This window comes from Sciurus carolinensis, chromosome 16 (assembly GCF_902686445.1).
Source record: "Sciurus carolinensis chromosome 16, mSciCar1.2, whole genome shotgun sequence".
NCBI classification, from domain to species: Eukaryota; Metazoa; Chordata; class Mammalia; order Rodentia; family Sciuridae; genus Sciurus; species Sciurus carolinensis.
Genome location: NC_062228.1, coordinates 26,483,279 through 26,500,109, shown reverse-complemented (window position 1 = coordinate 26,500,109; position 16,831 = coordinate 26,483,279). Strand labels below are relative to the sequence as shown.

General features: G+C 63.4%; 1 protein-coding gene across 6 annotated transcripts in view; it reads left to right on the top strand.

Moving 5' to 3' along the window:
• Positions 1-16,831, top strand: part of Adgrg1 (adhesion G protein-coupled receptor G1) — a 37,984-nt gene extending 21,153 nt beyond the window's left edge. For all 6 annotated transcript variants that reach the window (XM_047528951.1, XM_047528957.1, XM_047528952.1 and 3 more), the window contains exons 2-14: positions 5,025-5,123; positions 5,847-6,269; positions 7,172-7,304; positions 7,731-7,878; positions 8,382-8,513; positions 8,811-8,927; positions 9,093-9,138; positions 9,337-9,440; positions 10,439-10,557; positions 11,918-12,186; positions 13,172-13,280; positions 14,041-14,309; positions 15,311-16,831. In XM_047528951.1, the coding sequence (XP_047384907.1) occupies positions 5,054-5,123; positions 5,847-6,269; positions 7,172-7,304; positions 7,731-7,878; positions 8,382-8,513; positions 8,811-8,927; positions 9,093-9,138; positions 9,337-9,440; positions 10,439-10,557; positions 11,918-12,186; positions 13,172-13,280; positions 14,041-14,309; positions 15,311-15,441 (2,070 nt within the window). In that variant the 5' untranslated portion in view covers positions 5,025-5,053 and the 3' untranslated portion in view covers positions 15,442-16,831. The remainder of the gene's footprint in view (positions 1-5,024; positions 5,124-5,846; positions 6,270-7,171; positions 7,305-7,730; positions 7,879-8,381; positions 8,514-8,810; positions 8,928-9,092; positions 9,139-9,336; positions 9,441-10,438; positions 10,558-11,917; positions 12,187-13,171; positions 13,281-14,040; positions 14,310-15,310) is intronic.

Genomic DNA, 16,831 nt, shown 5'->3' with positions numbered 1-16,831 from the left:
GCTGCAGGAGTGTGGGCCTCCACCTGGGCAGGAGCGGGCCTCCCGCAGCCCCAGCCTCCAGGCTGCGTGGCTAGCTTCATCTTTGTCCTGTGGGAGCCCTTCTTGGTTAAGGGTTGGACCTCGGCCTTGCCAGCAGTGCTCCTAGGAGCCGCAGGGGCCGCGGGGTGGGGGCGAGGCTGGGCCCCACCTGGCTTAATGGGCACCTCCCAGAGCTGGCGGGTGTGTGTTGTTCCCGAGCCAGGCTCATCTGATAACAGAACGTGGCCACCGCTGGAAGGAGGGTGCTCTCAGCCCCTGCCACCCACCTGCAGGAAGCACCTGCAGGAGCCTCGCTGTCCCACCCCCTCCTGACGCTCAGCAGAGCTAACCTGCCCCCTCCAGGCTCCTGCTGGCCTCCTGCACATGCACACCCATGCACGCACACCCAGGCACACACACTCAGGCACGCACACCCAGGCACACATGCCCATGCACGCCCATGCACACCCAGGCACATGCGCCCATGCACGCACACCCAGGCACACATGCTCAGGCATGCACACCTAGACACGCCCATGCACACTCAGGCACGCGCGCCCAGCTGTGCGCTCAGCTCTCGAGCTGCCATCCCTGCCCTGCCCCTCTACGGACCACGTCCCCCCTTTCCCAGGCCCTTTGTGGGCTCTGGGCAACCCGAGGTAGGGCAGCGGCCGAGGACAGGGCTGGAGCGGCTGCAAGCTGGGCTGGGCCTCTTCCGCCCTCCCCACCATGAAGGCCCCTGGAGGGAGGGCCCCAGGTGGGCAAGACCAGTGAGACCTGCAGAGTGACCCCTCCTTCCTCTCTTCTGGGCCTTGTCCCACATCCCGTCCTCCCCTCTCTCGCGATGTCCTGCGGGCAGCCCGTCAGGCACCCAGCACCCGGCTACAGGCTGGGAGAACCTCAGAGACCATGGCGGGTCCTTGTCACGGGTGGGGCAGCTGCACCCTGGGAGCCGCCTTGACCCTCAGCAGCTGAGTGCCCTGGAGCAAGCGCCTCTGCTCTCTGACGGGGCCACCGTCCCTGATCTAGACCCACGGTTCCCAGGCCCATGGCCGTCAGTCAGCCGGACTCACTGGAGGCCCTCGATGGTGGCAGGGACCTGAGTCTGCACTCCGCTCACCCCTGGGCTCCTGACCCACTGCAGGGGCGGGGGCGGGTGCCTCTGATGGAGCACCCGAGTCGGTGGGCACTGTGCGCTGGGGGTGGCCACGAGAGGACCGTGCGGCTTCCTGGACAGCGTCTCACCTCCTCTCAGAGATGCGGGGTGTCCCAGGGAGCACGGGCTTTCGGGGCCAGGGAGGCCTGAGAGGAGGCCTGGGGATGAGACACGCACTTCCAGACGTGCCTGTGACCACGGGCGCCCACAGGGAGGGAGCGGGGACGGGTCTGCCAGTCTGCTGGGCGGGAGGGGCCGGGACGCCCAGGAAAGGGTTAACCACAGCCGGCCAGGTCCTGTCCACTCTCCTTCCACCTCCGTCCTAGAGGAAATGCGTTCTCCAGGAGCTCGGCCGAGCCAGGGTGACGGTGGCTCGAACAGGATGGCAGAGGAAATGAGTCAGGCCCCCGGGAGAGAGTGGGCTCTGGGTCCTGCCCGGCACGCAGGGGCCTGGCCGGCAGCCTGGCCGGGTTGGAGGTGGCTCGGCTCAGGCAGGCCCTGGCTGCTGCCCGCCCAGCTGGACCCTTGGAGACCCTGCCGTGGTGGCCCCCATTGTGTCCGGCTGGGTCAGCTTGTCCTGTTCTTGTGTGTGTTTACGGAAGGCCTGAGGTCAAGGGCAGCGGCTCCGGAAGAGGAGCTGGGGGGCCGGGGCTCCCTGGGGGCTCGGCCGCAGCACCCTCTCCAGACTGGGAGCTTCTACGGTGCCTGGGATCCACTCAGTCCCCCACCTCCCGGAGACCCCAAAGGCAGGGGCCACCGTCTCTGGGACCTTTACCAAGGCCGGCCCCGTCCTTCCCCGCCTCTTCCAGGCGCGAGATGGTAAACCCGCAGGACCTGCCTCGGGTGGACGCCAGAGCTGTGGCAGCTTTTGCCATCACTGGGGTGTGGCAGCTGATGCCCCTTCTCAGCGCCAGCCAGGGCTGTAGGGGAGGCAGGCCGGGACTGGACACTGGAAGGCTGGGGCCATTCCGCTCCGTCCCTCACTCCAGAGCCCACAGGCAGCCTCCTGCAGCCCGCGGTCAGTCCCTGGTCCTGGGATCCGGTCTTCAGGGCTCAGACCCCTTCATTCCTGGCTGAGCCAGTTTGCGGACACCCAGGGTGGTGAGCTGGGCACTGGAAAGCCCTACTGGGGACCCTGGAGGCTCCATCAGGGACACCGCCCATGCCCTTGGAGTGGCCCGGCTGGGTGGCTGGTGAATGTATAGGCAGCAGACCTGGGGGTGGGACTGGCAAGGGACAAAGCTAAGTGGACAGCACCCTTGTTCTGCCCAATCCGGAGTCTCCTCCTCCTCTGAGGCCGGGGGGTCCTGCCCGGGGCTCTGCAGACTCCCAGGGCCAGGTTGGTGAGCAGGGAATTTTCTGGGTGCGGTTTCCGCGTGGCCGTCGTTCTTCCGGAAAGCAGGCTCCAGGTTTCCCCTGGAGGCCTCTGGGGCTGAGCTGGCCACTGGTGGAGCTGGGGTCAGGGCGGGGGGAGGGCGGTGCCAGGGCCGGGTCACGCGTGAGCTGCTCAGAAAGCATGCGGAGTGTTTCCCTGACGCCTGTGGCAATAGCCGCGTCCCGTCCCTGTACAGACTCGATTGGCCTCATTCCCACAGTGACCTCTGAGGTGGGCTTGGTTTTTATTCCTCATTACAGGTGAGGGAAATGAGGCCCAGAGACAGTGAGTGACTAGTCCAAGGACACACAGCCCTAAGTGCAGGGGCTGATTTGGACCCAGGCAGTCTGGCTCCAGAGTCCGTTCCACCCAAGGTGGGTTGAAGGAGCCCAGGAGGCCTCTCCTTGTGCAGCCTCAAGGGTTGATGGGGACAGAGCTGTCCTCTGGGAGTAGCTACTCGAGTAGCCAGAGGGGAACGGAATGAGCCGGGCAGTGTCAGGGGCAACCAGCCCTTGTTGGTGTTTGAATCCCACTTCCCCTCCCGGGACAGGGCGAGGGACCTCACTCCTGGCTGCCTCTTTTGCTCTCAAGGGCCAATTCAGCGGGGCTGAGGCAAGGCAGATGTCTCTGCCCTCTCTGGGGGTCTTGTCTCCAGACAATCGTGACTCACTGTGGAGGTCAGTGGGCCAGAGAGATACCTATGAGTTCTAATTGGCTCCACCCTTGCTTGCTGTGTGACCTCGGGAAATCACTGGCCCTCTCTGGACCTCAGATACAAACATCATAAAATGGAGAATTTAGAACCTATTCTCAAAGTGATCTGTGAACTTCCAAGTTCACAAGTAGAGAGCAGGGGCTGCTGGGAGGGGGCTGCCTAGAAGTGACCTTTGGCCTGAGGATCGGACGGGGAGGCGCAGGGCTGGTGGACAGGAGAAGGACAGAGGTGGCCTGGGAGGGATCTGCCCCTGTCCCCGGATGCTGGGTTTCCTTCCGCTGGTCTGGGGTGGCTGGAGGCAGTTTTGAAGGGACCCGAATGCTTCCAGAGGACACAGAGTGAAACCTGAAACTCACAGCCCGGAAATGGCCGCCCTTCCCTAAAACGCTTTCACGTCCTTCTTCTCAAATGGTCGTGTGAGGCCGCCGGGGTCGGGAGGAGCCCCTCGGACCTGCGACTGGAGCACTGGAGCCGAGGCTTGGGTTTCCTCCCTCAAGGGGGGCCACGGGGGACTGGCCCTCTCGTCAGGGAACCACACTGGCTTGAGGGTCTGGGCCAGGAGGGACACGATGATGTCCCCTTGCCCTGTGATGCTGCCCTCAGACCCTCAGGGCCAAGTCGCCTCTGCCGGGAAGCCCTCCTGGATTTCTTCCAAACGCAGACTCCTTGCGCGCCCGGGGGCGGCCGGCCTCTCTCCGGGGTGTGGCATGATTGCCAGGTGGCGCCATGGTCGGAGGAGTCTCCCCCAGGATGAGGACGGCTGTCGGCAGGCAGTGCGGTCACTGGGCCAGCTGGCAGGGAAGGCCAAGCCACCTGGCATCTCGCTCTATGGACACCAGTCACTCTGGTCCTGACCAGGCAAAGAAAGCCCTGGCCTGCAGCATTCTCCGGCAAGTCATTTAAAGCCAACAGAGATGCCGGTCGCAGAGCTGCATGCGGATTCATGGAGGGTCAGCGTGGGGGCTGGCAGGTAGCAGGAGGTGGCTAACATAGCCAGGGTTGTTCAGAGGTGCCCACTAATCCCCAGGCGGGAGCGCAGAGCTGGGCCTCTGCACGGTTCTCGGTTCTCGTGGTTTCCAGCAGAGAACGGCCGGGTCCCAGCTGCCACGGTGCCGCAACAGCGCCCCCTGGTGGTCATGGTGGAAGACGGTGCCGCAACAGCGCCCCCTGGTGGGAGACGCCCCTCCCCTGGGCCCCTGTAGAGGGCGCCGCGATGCCCTGATCCTTCGGTGTTTGGCGCAGCGTCCACCCCTCCAGCCTCTCTCTGCCCCAGGCCATCCTCAGAGATGGGTCAGGGACTCCCTGGCTGAGTGAGAAGAGGCTGGCCACCCTGCACTGCCTAGGGGAAGCTGAGGGAGGCTCTGGCCAGAGGTGGACCCCACAGGAGGCTGGGACTGACCAAAGGAGGCGGGCTTCCTGGAGGAGGTGTGCTCTGCACTAGGGCCGGGATGGTTATGGTCACGGTCATGGGGAGGCTGCCAGGGGAGAACGCTGAGAGCCCCATCTTTCAAGATCTCCTCCAGTCCTGGCAGGGGCAAGGTGCAGACAGCTCCAAGTGGAACCTCCCTGGGGTCCACACGAGGTCACCCCATGGCTCCTGGGCCCGGGGAGGGTCCCGTCCTCAGCCCCACTGAGGCAGCCGGGTTCTGGACGGCCGCAGCCCCTGAGGCTCAGCTCTGGCCACTGCAGCCCATGGGCCTCTTCCTCCTGCCTCCCTGCCAGGGTCCCCGCTCCTGGCTAATGCTCATGGTCTCTTCCAGGTGGTGACTTCTCAGGGTGACTTCTGGGGATGACGATGGCTACCTGGGTGCCGCTGCAGACGGCGCTGATCCTACTGAGTGTGCTCTTCCTGGCTCGAGGTGGGCTTTCCCCAGGGGGCCCTGGGGCCATCGTGACTTAGGTTAAAATGCCCCCACACAAGGGGGCCCTTTGGGGCAATATGGATTTGGAAGTACACTTGGCTTGGGAATGGCGCTTTGGGGAAAAGAAAAAGGCACCTCCTTCTTCTGGCAAATGCAGCCCCGCAGGGCACACACCTGGGGTGGGGCCCACAAACTGGGTGGCAGCTCTGTTCCCTTTGCAGCACATGTTGTCGGGCAGTGCACAGCCTGTGCCACAGTATGTGGCAACCACGGCCTCATTAAAACTCTATTATTATTAGAAATTCTTATTTATTTTCAGTTTTCTTTTTTTTGTATCTTGCAGCCAGATTTTTTTTCTTTAATGTGGCACTAGGGGTACTCAGGAACGCTCTACCACTGAGCTACCTCCCTGGCCCTTTATGCTTTTTCATTTTGAGGCAGGGTCTCACTAAGTTGCCCATGCTGGCCTGGAACTCGTGACCCTCCTGCCTCAGCGTCCAGGGTCTCTGGGCTTACAGGCGTGGCCCCTGCACCCACTGAAGCAGAACTGCTTTAGCAGAACACACCCACACATTTTTGCAGACCCTTTGCTATCCAGACCCTTGAACCACGTGTGGGTCCCAGGCTCGGGGCTCACAGGCGCCAGCCCAGGCCCTGTCTCCTCCCTTGCCCCAGCTGGGCTCTGCCATCGGGTCCCATCTGCAGCCTCTGTCTCCCCAGGTGCCCGTGGTGGCGGTCCCCGGGAGGACTTCCGCTTCTGCGGCCAGCGGAACCAGACCCAGGGGAGCAGCCTCCGCTATGTGCAGGGGCAGGCGCTGCGCATCTCCGTCACCAACTCTGAGGACGCCCTCGCCATCCATGCCCCCTTCCCTGCGGTCCCCGAGGCTTCCCGGGCCTTCCCGGAGCCCAGGGGCCTCTACCACTTCTGCCTCTACTGGACCCGCCACACCGGGAAGTTCCACCTGCGCTATGGCAAGAACGACTTCTTGCTGAGCGACCGAGCCTCTGACCTCCTCTGCTTCCAGCAGCAGAGAGAGAGCCAGGCCCAGGGGCCCCTGCTGCTCGCCACCTCCGTCAGCTCCTGGTGGAGCCCCCAGAACACCAGCCTGCCGGCTGCCAATGGCTTCACCTTCTCCTTCTACAGTAAGACAACCTTCTGGCCACGGGCACTGGGGAGCCATAGAAGGCACCTGAGGAGGGGAGGAGCCAGATGCAGCATGAGTATAGCGCAGCTTCAGGAGAGGGTGAGGGGGGCGTGGCAGGTGCCGTGTGGCTGCTGCCCCCCAAACGTGCTGAGGGGTGTGGCAGAGGGCACCAGGCTTGCGGGGTCTGAGCTCCCGTGCTTCTGTTCCTCTCAGGCCGGGGTCCCCAGGACTGGGGACGCAGCACTTTGACTGCATCAGCAGGTCCAGGCCAGTGAAGAGCCCAGGCTGGCAGGGTGGGCCTGGCCCCAGCTGAGCAGCACGACAGGCGGTCAGGGAAGTCCCCAGGCAGGACCCCCAACCTGGGGCCTCTCTCCAGGTGCCCCAGGAGCAGCAGCCTGGTCTTGTGGCCTATAGTGATCATATCGGCTAGAAATCAGGCCTTCTGGGCTGTAAGTGGAGACACCAGGACTGCCCCTGGCCTGCCTGCCTCGTGGCATCGGGCATGGGCCAGTGTCCTGTCTGCCTACCCCAAGTGGCCCCATCCGGTCCTGGAGACACCTGCACCTGGAACTCTCAGTGTGGGCTACCCAGAGTCAGGGAGGCCCGTGGAGTCAGGGAGGCCCGTGGAGTCAGGGAGGCCCGTGGAGTCAGGGAGGCCGGTGGGGCAGAATCCCCAGAACCACCTTGCTGGCCCCACAGCCCTGTGCGGAGGTGCAGGTGTGCAGGTCCTTTAAGCTGGCCCCCGTGTGGCTGGCCTCCTCGCTGGGTGACCTGGGCGTCTGCTCCGCTTCCTGGAGCCTCCGTGTCCAGGGGTGGAGGCACGGAGTCTCATGAGAACGGAGGGTCAGGGACACAGCCGCTTGGCCCGGGCCTCAGGGGCTGCGTCCATCCCTCTCCCAGAGCCCACCGAGAAGGCCTCGCCCAACGCCTCCCGGGACATGTGTGACCTGAAGAGGGACCTGGGGCTGCTCAGCCAGCTGCTGAGGCGTCCCCTGAAGTCCTCCAGGAGGCCCTCGCCCACCCTCGCCAGCCAGTGAGTGCGGCCCGGGGCTCGGGCAGGCTGGACCGGGCGGGCGGGACCTGCAGGGGAGGCCGGGAGCCTGGAATGTTCTCCAGACGCCTTCTCCCATCTTCTGGAGGAGGGGCGGGCGGCCCCAGCCCAGCCCCAGAGTCAGTGAAGACAGAGCCCCAGGAGCCCAGGGCGGGGACCAGGGTCGCCTGCCCACCAGGACGAGGAGCCTCGGCCAGGGAGCCACGAGGAGGCTCGGAGCCGGCCAGAGCTGCCCGGGCTGCCCAGACCGTGCTGGCCCTGCAGGCCTGTCCCTGCCCCCCCCGGGTCTGCCGTGCACTGTCCCCTCTCTCCTCCTGCCGGACTCCTGCCCAAGTCCCCGCTCTCTGCCTCGGTCTCCCTGCGGCCTGGGCCCCTCCGCGAGCCACCCCGCTCCCTCCTCCCTGCCAGGCAGCTGCAGAGCCTGGAGTCCAAGCTGGCCTCCGTGCGGTTCCCCGGGGACACCGTGTCCTTCGAGGAGGACCGCGTCAACGCCACGGTGTGGAAGCTGCAGCCCAGCGCCAGCCTCCAGGACCTGCGCATCCACTCCCGGCAGGAGGTCAGGGGTCAGGGGTCAGTGGTCAGCGGGCGGGCCAGGGCAGGAACAGGTGCAGGCTGAGCTGGGCATGGCGGGAGGCACAGGCCGGGCTCTGTCCCTGCAGGGCACCACCCCTGGGCCTCTCCTGGAGCCCCCGGCAGGTCCCCGGCCCAGGATGACCCTGCTTGGTCAGTGGCTGTCAGGGGCCACGGTGGCCAGGGCAGGGGGTCCACCCACAGGGCCTGCTCCCCGCCTGTGTCCTGAGGCCCCTCTGAGCGTCTGGCTGGCTGGGAGCCACCCCCGCGGGCTTGTGGCCACCACGCCAGGCTGCCCTCGGCAGGGCTGGCATCTCAGGTCCCAGGACCCCCAGGCCACGTGCCTTGGGGTCTCACCACAAGGCTCCCCAGCCCAGCCGTGGCAGGGAAGGACTGTCAGAGTGCGGCCTGGCCCCGCAGCGCCCGGGAGCGGAGGTGTTGGGCAGGTCTGGGGCGGAGCTTGGCTGAGCCGCGGGGCTGTGTCTGCAGGAGGAGCAGAGCCCGGTCCGGGAGTACTCGGTGCTGCTGCCGCGCGCCCTCCTCCAGCAGAGCAAAGGCCGCAGGGGGGAGGCCGAGAAGAGACTCCTGCTGGTGGACTTCAGCAGCCAGGCCCTGTTCCAGGTACCCCTGCCCCGTGTCCCCCCGCCCCCCGAGGGTCAGCTCTTGTCTGACAGAGCTGGAAGGAGCATGCGGTCAGCTCCCTCCTCCAGGAGCCAAGGCCTTTCCTCCTCAAGTCCAAAATCAGACGGCAGCACAGCCGCTAGAAGCTGAAGCACTGTAGTTCTCACTACAGTGTGAATGACTGCCTGCCCGAGGGGCTCTCAGAGCCACGTGCAGGGCCGACACTAGGCTACAGAGGCCAGGGACTCGTGGCCTCCCCTCTCAGCCCTGCTCGCTTCTCCGCACCCGCGAGTCTAGGACGAGAACTGCAGCCAGGTCTTGGGTGAGAAGGTGCTGGGCATCGTGATGCAGGACACCAAAGTCACCGGCCTCCCGGAGCCGGTGGTGCTCACCTTCCAGCACCAGCCGCAGCCGGTGAGTGCGCGGAATCCCCGGGGCGAGGGTCCCTGCAGCTGCGTCCTCCTGGCCTCTGGCTCCCGACTCAGATGGCTTGGCCCCGTCTGGACTCGGCGGGGTGGGCGCGGCCTGACCTCTGCCTGGCCAAAAAGGGACGCGCTCTCCTCCTTTCCTGTCCCACAGAAGAACGTGACCCTCCGATGTGTATTCTGGGTTGAAGACCCCACGAGTGAGTGTGGGGGTGTCCGGGTGGGCGGGGCGAGGGGTCCCGGGTGGGCGGGGCGGGGTGGGGCGGCCCTGGGGGGTGCCCAGCGGTTCCGGGAGGCCTTCCTGGAGGGGGTGGGCCTTAGGGAAGGGCGGGTCCGCCAGGCGGAGCAAAGTCTGGGGGGCTGGTGTTGACCAGAGTCCCCCACTGTCGCCTCCTCAGTGAGTAGCCCCGGGGGCTGGAGCAACGCTGGGTGCGAGACCATCAGCAGGGAGACCCAGACGTCCTGCCTCTGCAACCACCTCACCTACTTCGCGGTGCTGATGGTGGGTGCCCCTCCCCCACCTCGAGCCGGGCACTTGTCACTTATTAAGCCATCTGCTCCTCACGACAACCCTCCAAGGTAGTTCCTGTCATCATCCCATTTTATAGATCAGGAAACTGAGATTCAGAGAGGCTAAGAAATTTACCCAAGATCATACGGCTAATTACAAAAAGAAAGAAAAAAAAAGAACTGATGTGTAAAGTCCACGCTCGTTAGTCCTAAATTGTGGTACATGATCAAAGTGTAGATTCTCACTGCTAACCTTCAGGGCTGAGGCCAGAAGTGTGTTCCTAGGGAGGCCCGCCGTGGAGGCCCCTGAGGCAGGCTTCAGTATTTCCAAGATCTCAGAGGTCTTGTGTCCCAAGCTCATGCTCCTGGAATCCCCTGGGTGTGGGACGCTCACTCCCTCACAGCAAGCCAGCCTCATGTCTCACATAGAAAATCACACTTAGTCTGCACCCCTCACCGTATGATGCAGTCATGTCCCCATAAACCCACTGTAAGCTGAAAATGTCCCAAGCTGAAACGCACCCAGCCAGAAGCACGCCTGTAATCCCAGGGGCTCTGGAGGCTGAGGCAGGAGGATCACAAGGTCAAGGCCAGCTTCAGCAAAGCTACTTAGGGAGGCCCTGTCTCTAAATGAAATATAAAAAAGGCTGGGGATGTGCTCGGTGTTAGGCGCCCCTGGGTTCGATCCCTGGTACCAAAAACAAAACCAAACAAAATTCACGGAATCTGCCGGCCTGCAGAACATTCTAGCTTAGACACAGCGCGCCGCGGAGGCTGGCGGCTCTCCCGGTGACCTCGGGGCTGCTGCTGCCCAGCACCCCCGGGAGACTCCCCAGCCTGCCCGCCCTGCTGCCTGCCATTTTCACAACATTAAAAGTCGAAAATCCCAAATTGCACGTGGTAAGTGAGGACCCACCCGTAGTTCGCCGGGCGGAACTGGTTCCCTCCGCGTGCAGCTGGCGCTGAGCCTCGCCCGCCCGCCCCGTCCAGGTCTCCGCGCTGGAGGTGGGCGCCGCGCACAAGCACTACCTGACGCTCCTGTCCTACGTGGGCTGCGTGGTCTCCGCCCTGGCCTGCATTCTCACCATCGCCGCCTACCTCTGCTCCAGGTAGGGCCCGGGAGGGGTGTCCATCCACACGGGAGGCCGGGACCCCAGAACCGGGGAGATCCGCCCACCTGCCTGGCCCCCAAGTGTGTGCGTGGCTGGGGGAGCCCTGGGGGTGCCGTGCTGACCCCGGGGCCGCATTTCATCCTCACACCTGGGTGTTTGGATCACGGCATCACAAATTTTAGTTCAGTGATAACATGAAATTGGGAGCATCTGTCCTTCTGCCTCTGGGTGATCAGGTGGGTGCACAGGATCCGAGGATGATCAAAATGAAAACAGCTAGCACTCGCCTCCAGCTTCCCACGGCCACACGAGGTTCTGAGTGCTTTTCAGGTACAGACTTTGTTCAGCCTCACCTATGAAGCAGCGCTCAGAGAGGGTGATGCACTTGCCTGAGGTCACACAGTGAGGAAGTGGCAGAGGTTGACAAACTGTGCTTGGCTTACCTGAGCTTGGGGTCCCTTGAAGTTGGGCCTAGGGTTTGGGTAAAGGGGAGGCACCCTTAGTTCTGGGGGACACCAAGGGTGCCCTCACTGTCCTTGACCAGGAGGAGGGAGAACAGGTGTGTGCCGGGAGCACATGTGTGCACAAATGACCGTGTCACGCAGTCCACGCCACTTCGGTGACCACGCTGAGCACGTGGGGGACCGCGCAGGGGATGGCGATGAGGAGGGACAGCTGAGGGGTCTGGGGAAGGCGGGCGGGCTGTGGGCGGAGCGCCTCATCCAGCACAAACCGCCCAACCGCTCAGGGACAGGGACTGTAGGAAGTGGCTGTTCCACCCGTGCCAGACCTCTCGCCACTGTGACCGTGACCCCAACCCGCGAGACCCACCTCCCGCTTCACAGATGCACGAACTGGAGTCCAGGGCGGAAGGGAGGCGCCCAGGTGGCCCGGGTTGGGGACAGTGCAGGGCTGCACGTCCGGGCTGGTGACGCTGGGCCTGTGGGTTCTGCGCCCTCTGGGGCCACCTGGGGCCCTGGGGCGGCGGAGGCGCACGCACTGACCTGCGGACAGACAGGGGCACAGCTCGCGCTTGGAGGCACGGGCGACCTTCAATCTCGTGTCCTCCTCCTCCTGGGGAGCGTCAGGGCTGCCCTGTCTTCCTCCCTGCCTGCCAGGACGGCCGCTAATGTGCACACACAGTAGGTGCACGGGGCACACAGGTGCAGAGGGACGGGGGAACCGCCTGGCTGCAGCCTCAGGAGCGGCATAGGGCGTGCGTGCACGCGCGTGCGCAGTGTGTGCAGTGCCCGGAGAGCTTCCTGGAGGTGGAGGAGCGGGGCGGAGTGGGAGGGAGGGAGCCGCCGCGGCCCCGCCTGGCCACGCAGGTCCACTAAGGCGGCCCCGTCCCGCGCAGGAAGAAGCCCCGGGACTACACGGTCAAGGTGCACATGAACCTGCTGCTGGCCGTCCTCCTGCTGGACGTGAGCTTCTTGCTCAGCGAGCCGGTGGCGCTGACGGGCTCCGAGGCGGGCTGCCGGGCCAGCGCCGTCTTCCTGCACTTCTCGCTCCTCGCCTGCCTCTCCTGGATGGGCCTCGAGGGCTACAACCTCTACCGGCTCGTGGTCGAGGTCTTCGGCACCTACGTCCCTGGCTACCTGCTCAAGCTGAGCGTCGTGGGCTGGGGTAAGTGGCGGGAGCGTCTCTTCCAGACTCAAGGGGGTGTCGCTGGCCCCCAGAACTGCTGCTCCCTCTTTCTTCTAGCAAAGAACAGGTAACTGATTCCGCTTCTCCACCTTTCCCCCTGACTTCCCTTACTGCTTCATTCGCCTCCCCTCCTCAGGGGTCCTTCACCAAGTCTGAAACAAGGTCCCCTTTAGGAAGATAGAGTGGCGAGCCCTGTCCCCAAGAAATACTTCCAAATTCTCCACATACTCGCTCCATTCAAAAGGGAATTTGCAGCAAGGGCTGCCATGTATGGATGTACAGGTTGCTCACTGCTCAAGGGCAGCCAGCTGGGTTAGTGGAAGTCAGGTCTTGTGCTACTCACCTAATTCACTCAGGCCATAGTGGCCCTGCCTGTGGATCCCACTGACCCTCAGTAACAGATCCTCTGTGGCTTTGGAATTTTGTTCTTGTCCAGAAAGAGCTCATTTCTCCCATGGCCCAGATCAGTCAAGTCAGACTCAGAACCGGGGCTTTATACCATGAGCCATTGGACATTGCACTGTCCCTCACCCCACCTTGCTGCTCCTCCTGGGTCCTCCTTGGTCCACCTCTCCATTCACTCTGGCCAGTTACATGACATTGGTGGAGCTGGCTCTGTGTCGAGGCCCAGTGGTGCAGAGGTGGGGGCCTTCCAGGGGTTCTGTCTCCACTTGGAATGGACGAATGGACACGGTCAGGCCGGTGCAGGCATCCGCTGGGCCAGGGTTCTTGCTGTCCCTCTGAACTGCCCCCCGCCAGCTAACGTCCTGTCTGACCGTCCCAGCTCTCCTGCACCATCTAGACCTTAGCAGAGCACTGTGGCCCTTCCTCCCAGGGGCCTCAGATGGGGCTGGGGGGACTCTGTGAGCAGAGGCTGGACGAGGGGTCTTGCCCCCAGGCCTGCTGAAGGGCAGGGAGGGTGGGCTCAGAAGGGGGAGCTGGAGCCCACTGTCCCTGCCCTCAGGCTTCCCCATCTTCCTGGTGACGTTGGTGGCACTGGTGGATGTGAACAACTACGGCCCCATCATCCTGGCTGTGCACAGGACCCCAGCGAGTGTCATCTACCCTTCCATGTGAGTGGCCAGGTGGCGGGGCAGGAGGGTGGACTCTGGCTGCAGGGGACAGAGAGCAGCCTGGGTGCAGTCCATGCTGGCCGGGAGACCCTGGGTTCAGCGGTGGCCAGAGCACTGGGCTAAGGGTCATGGGGGAGATAAAAGACCTGGATCTGCTGCTCCTGTGCCAGGTCCCTGCCCCCTGTGAGCCTCAGCTTCCTCCCTGTGGAGAGGTGTGGACCTGGGCCGATGGGCTCCCACTCTGTTCCTGGGCAGGGTTGCTCTGCCTCCCATGCAGACAAGGAGGCCCAGAGATGGAGGGACCCACACTTGGCCACACCGAGGGCCACTGCTCTGCTCAAAGGCTCCCAACTGGGAGGCCAGCGGGGCTGACCCCGTCCTCCTCCACTCACCTGATTCACCCAGGCTGGTGGTGACCCTGCCAGAGGGTAGCCTGACCCCAGACTGAAGCCGGAGCTCCTGAACTCCAGGCTGGGAAGGAACTGTGTGCCCTGGCTCAGTGTTTTTGAAATGATCAGCCCTTTGCATCGTGACCTGGGATTTTTGCCTCACCCTTTTACCATCCATATCATTCCTTACTTAATATTTTTCTTTAAATCATCGAACTTGTTAACTTAAATGCATTTAAAAAATTATGCCAACACTGTAATAGAAACTAAGCAGCGCTTGCCATCAATGTGAGTAATAGGCAAACAAACTGGTGACAAGCATGGCAAGCTGTCCAGCCAGCTGGGCACTGAACCCTGTGCCCTTGCCACAGGTGCTGGATCCGGGACTCCCTGGTCAGCTACGTCACCAACCTCGGCCTCTTCAGCCTGGTGTTCCTGTTCAACATGGCCATGCTGGGAACCATGGTGGTGCAGATCCTGCGACTGCGCCCACATAATCAAAAGTGGCCCCACGTACTGACACTGCTGGGCCTCAGTCTGGTCCTTGGCCTGCCCTGGGCCTTGGTCTTCTTCTCCTTTGCTTCTGGCACCTTCCAGCTTGTCATTCTCTACCTCTTCAGCATCCTCACCTCCTTTCAAGGTAGGTCTGGGGAGGACCTCATCCCCTGGCCCGGGCAGGCTGTCCACACAGGGAGCATGGTTCCGGAAGGGATGTCCCAGGGAAAACTAAAGACTTTCCTTCTTTGGGCCTCAGTCTTCCCATTCAGAAAATGGGAGCATCCAGGCCACAGGGGATGAGGTTTTATTAAGCATCTCTCATGTTCGGGCCCTATGCCAACCCCGGGCCCTGTTGTGAGCCAGCTGGAGGTGGGTCCTGCTCTCACTGGGCTCTGGCTGGTGGGCAGACTGAGCATGAGCCACGTGTCGACCTCAGAGAGTAGGGAATCAGAGTGGGCCAGGTCATGGACGGTGCCCGGCTGGGGCAGGGGATGCTTTCAGAAGGGTGGCCTGGGAGGACACTTGAGGACAACAGAGATCCAGCCACAGAGAGATCTAGAGCGTCCTTACTCGGGGCGTGCGCACAGACTAACAACAGCACGGCCCTGGGGGCTTGCTGGGGTGCGGAATGCGGCCGCCCCGCGCGGCTGGTCACGTCTGCATTTTAGCAAGATGCCTGGGGATTCACAAGCACATACAGGTTGAGGAGCGCCAGCGGGGAGGAGAGCTCCAGGCAGAGAGGCGGGAACTAAGGCCCCGAGGTTGGCAGGAGGCTGAGTATTTGGAGAAGGGGGCGTGGCCGGGGCGTGGCCAGGGCGTGGCCGGGGGGCCTCTCGCACCCTGCTTCCCCGCCTCCCACCTCAGCCATCCAGACTCACGCTTCTATTCTTGGATGTGCTGACCCGGGACTGCGCTGCCCGGCCATACCCAGGGTCCCAAGGCCAGCCGCCCACACGGGGTCACTGTAGGACAGTAGGGGCGGGTGAGGGAGATGGGCCGACGTCACCGAGTCCAGGTAACGTTCGCGTCTTCATTGCCGACCTGTGAAACTGAGGGGAACTCGAGAGAACGCTGGGTCCGGGGGCAGGTCTGGTGAGGGCGCCCGGGGGCTGCGCCCGCTGACCCCGTGCCCGCCCGCCGCAGGCCTCCTCATCTTCCTCTGGTACTGGGCCATGCGGCTGCAGGCGCGGGGCGGCCCCTCCCCGCTGAAGAGCAGCTCGGACAGCGCCAGGCTCCCCATCAGCTCCGGCAGCACCTCGTCCAGCCGCATCTAGGCCGCCAGCCCACCGCCCAGCGAGGAGCAGACGGCCTCCGCTCACGCTGCCTCGGTCCCAGGCTGGACACAGCCCCTGCCAGCCAGGGCAGACCTAAGAAGGCCAAGGACCCTGGAGGATGGCCTGTCACCACGGCAACCCGACATCCACCTGGTCCTGGGGGCTACTCGGCTCCCAGGTTCAAACTTCAAAGGGCTCACTATACTGCCACAGAGGCTGCAGGGCTGTCCCCGCAGCTGTCCCCAGCTGGGGCTGAAGCCTGGTCTTGCCTGTTCACCGAGGCCCGGTTCATTGTTGGGAGGGACCTGCAGGCCCCAGGCTCAGGCCTGGGCTCATGGAGGCCAGGTGCCTGCATCCCAAGTCCTGGGCTCCTGCCCAGGACAAAGACATGGCTGTAGCAACTCAGTCCCTGGTGGTCACCACAGCAGCCCTCTTTTCACCCCAGGGTGGCCAATGGGTTGGGGCCGAGTGTGGAGCCGGAGCCCTGGAGGAGAGGCCTCCTCTCACCTACCTCTGAGCCCAATCCTGCCTTTCCACCAGCCTCCAGCCCCCGCTCTACCTGTCCTCTCCATGTGTCCCCAGTCCTCCGTCCACTGCCTGGTCCCCAGCTCCAGTGCTGTTATTTTGGGAAGTGGCACCTGAGAGAGGCCTCGTGCCTGCGGAGAGCTTTTATCCACTGCCCTGGCCTTGGCCTCTCGTCAACTCAGGCTGGGCAGAGATGCAGCAGCTGGACCAAGTCTGTCTGTCCGTCTGCCTGGGCCTCCCTCTGAGTGGCCTCCACCTCGCTCACGCCCCAGAGGGCCCTGCCCTCCTGTGGCAGGAACCGTGGGACACAGCAGCCTCCGCTGCTTTCCATCCCAGCACTCCCAGCAGCTGGACTGTCCTGCTCTGGGGACACTGGCCTGAGCCTGACACCTTCCTAAGGACTCACCTTAAACCCCTGCAAATGACCGGAACACACATCATGTTGATTCTGTCCAATAAACATGCACAGGTCCATCGCTGGCCTATGCTGGGCAGTAGGGGTCACAGATGACCAGATCTGGCCACCCACTCTCTCTGCAGAGTCTCAGCCTGGTAGGTGGAGCCCACGCTGACACTGAAGAGCTGCTGAAGACGTGGGTGCAGGTCAGGGGCCAGAGCTCCGACTGGCAATCCAGGAGGACTCCCTGCGGGAGGCAGCGTCCCTCCTGTATCTCGGTCTTAAAGATGGGGGGTGTTCTTTGGTGTTTTTTTCAAGGATGTTCTTTTTAAGTACCAATTTGTGTGTCTTTTGATATTAAAAAGAAGTATGTGTCTGTCGTAGAGAATTTGGAAACTGTAGAAGACTATCGAGAAGAAAATAAAAATCCGCTGTCTGTATTGCCTAACAAACCAGCGCGGAGCCCTT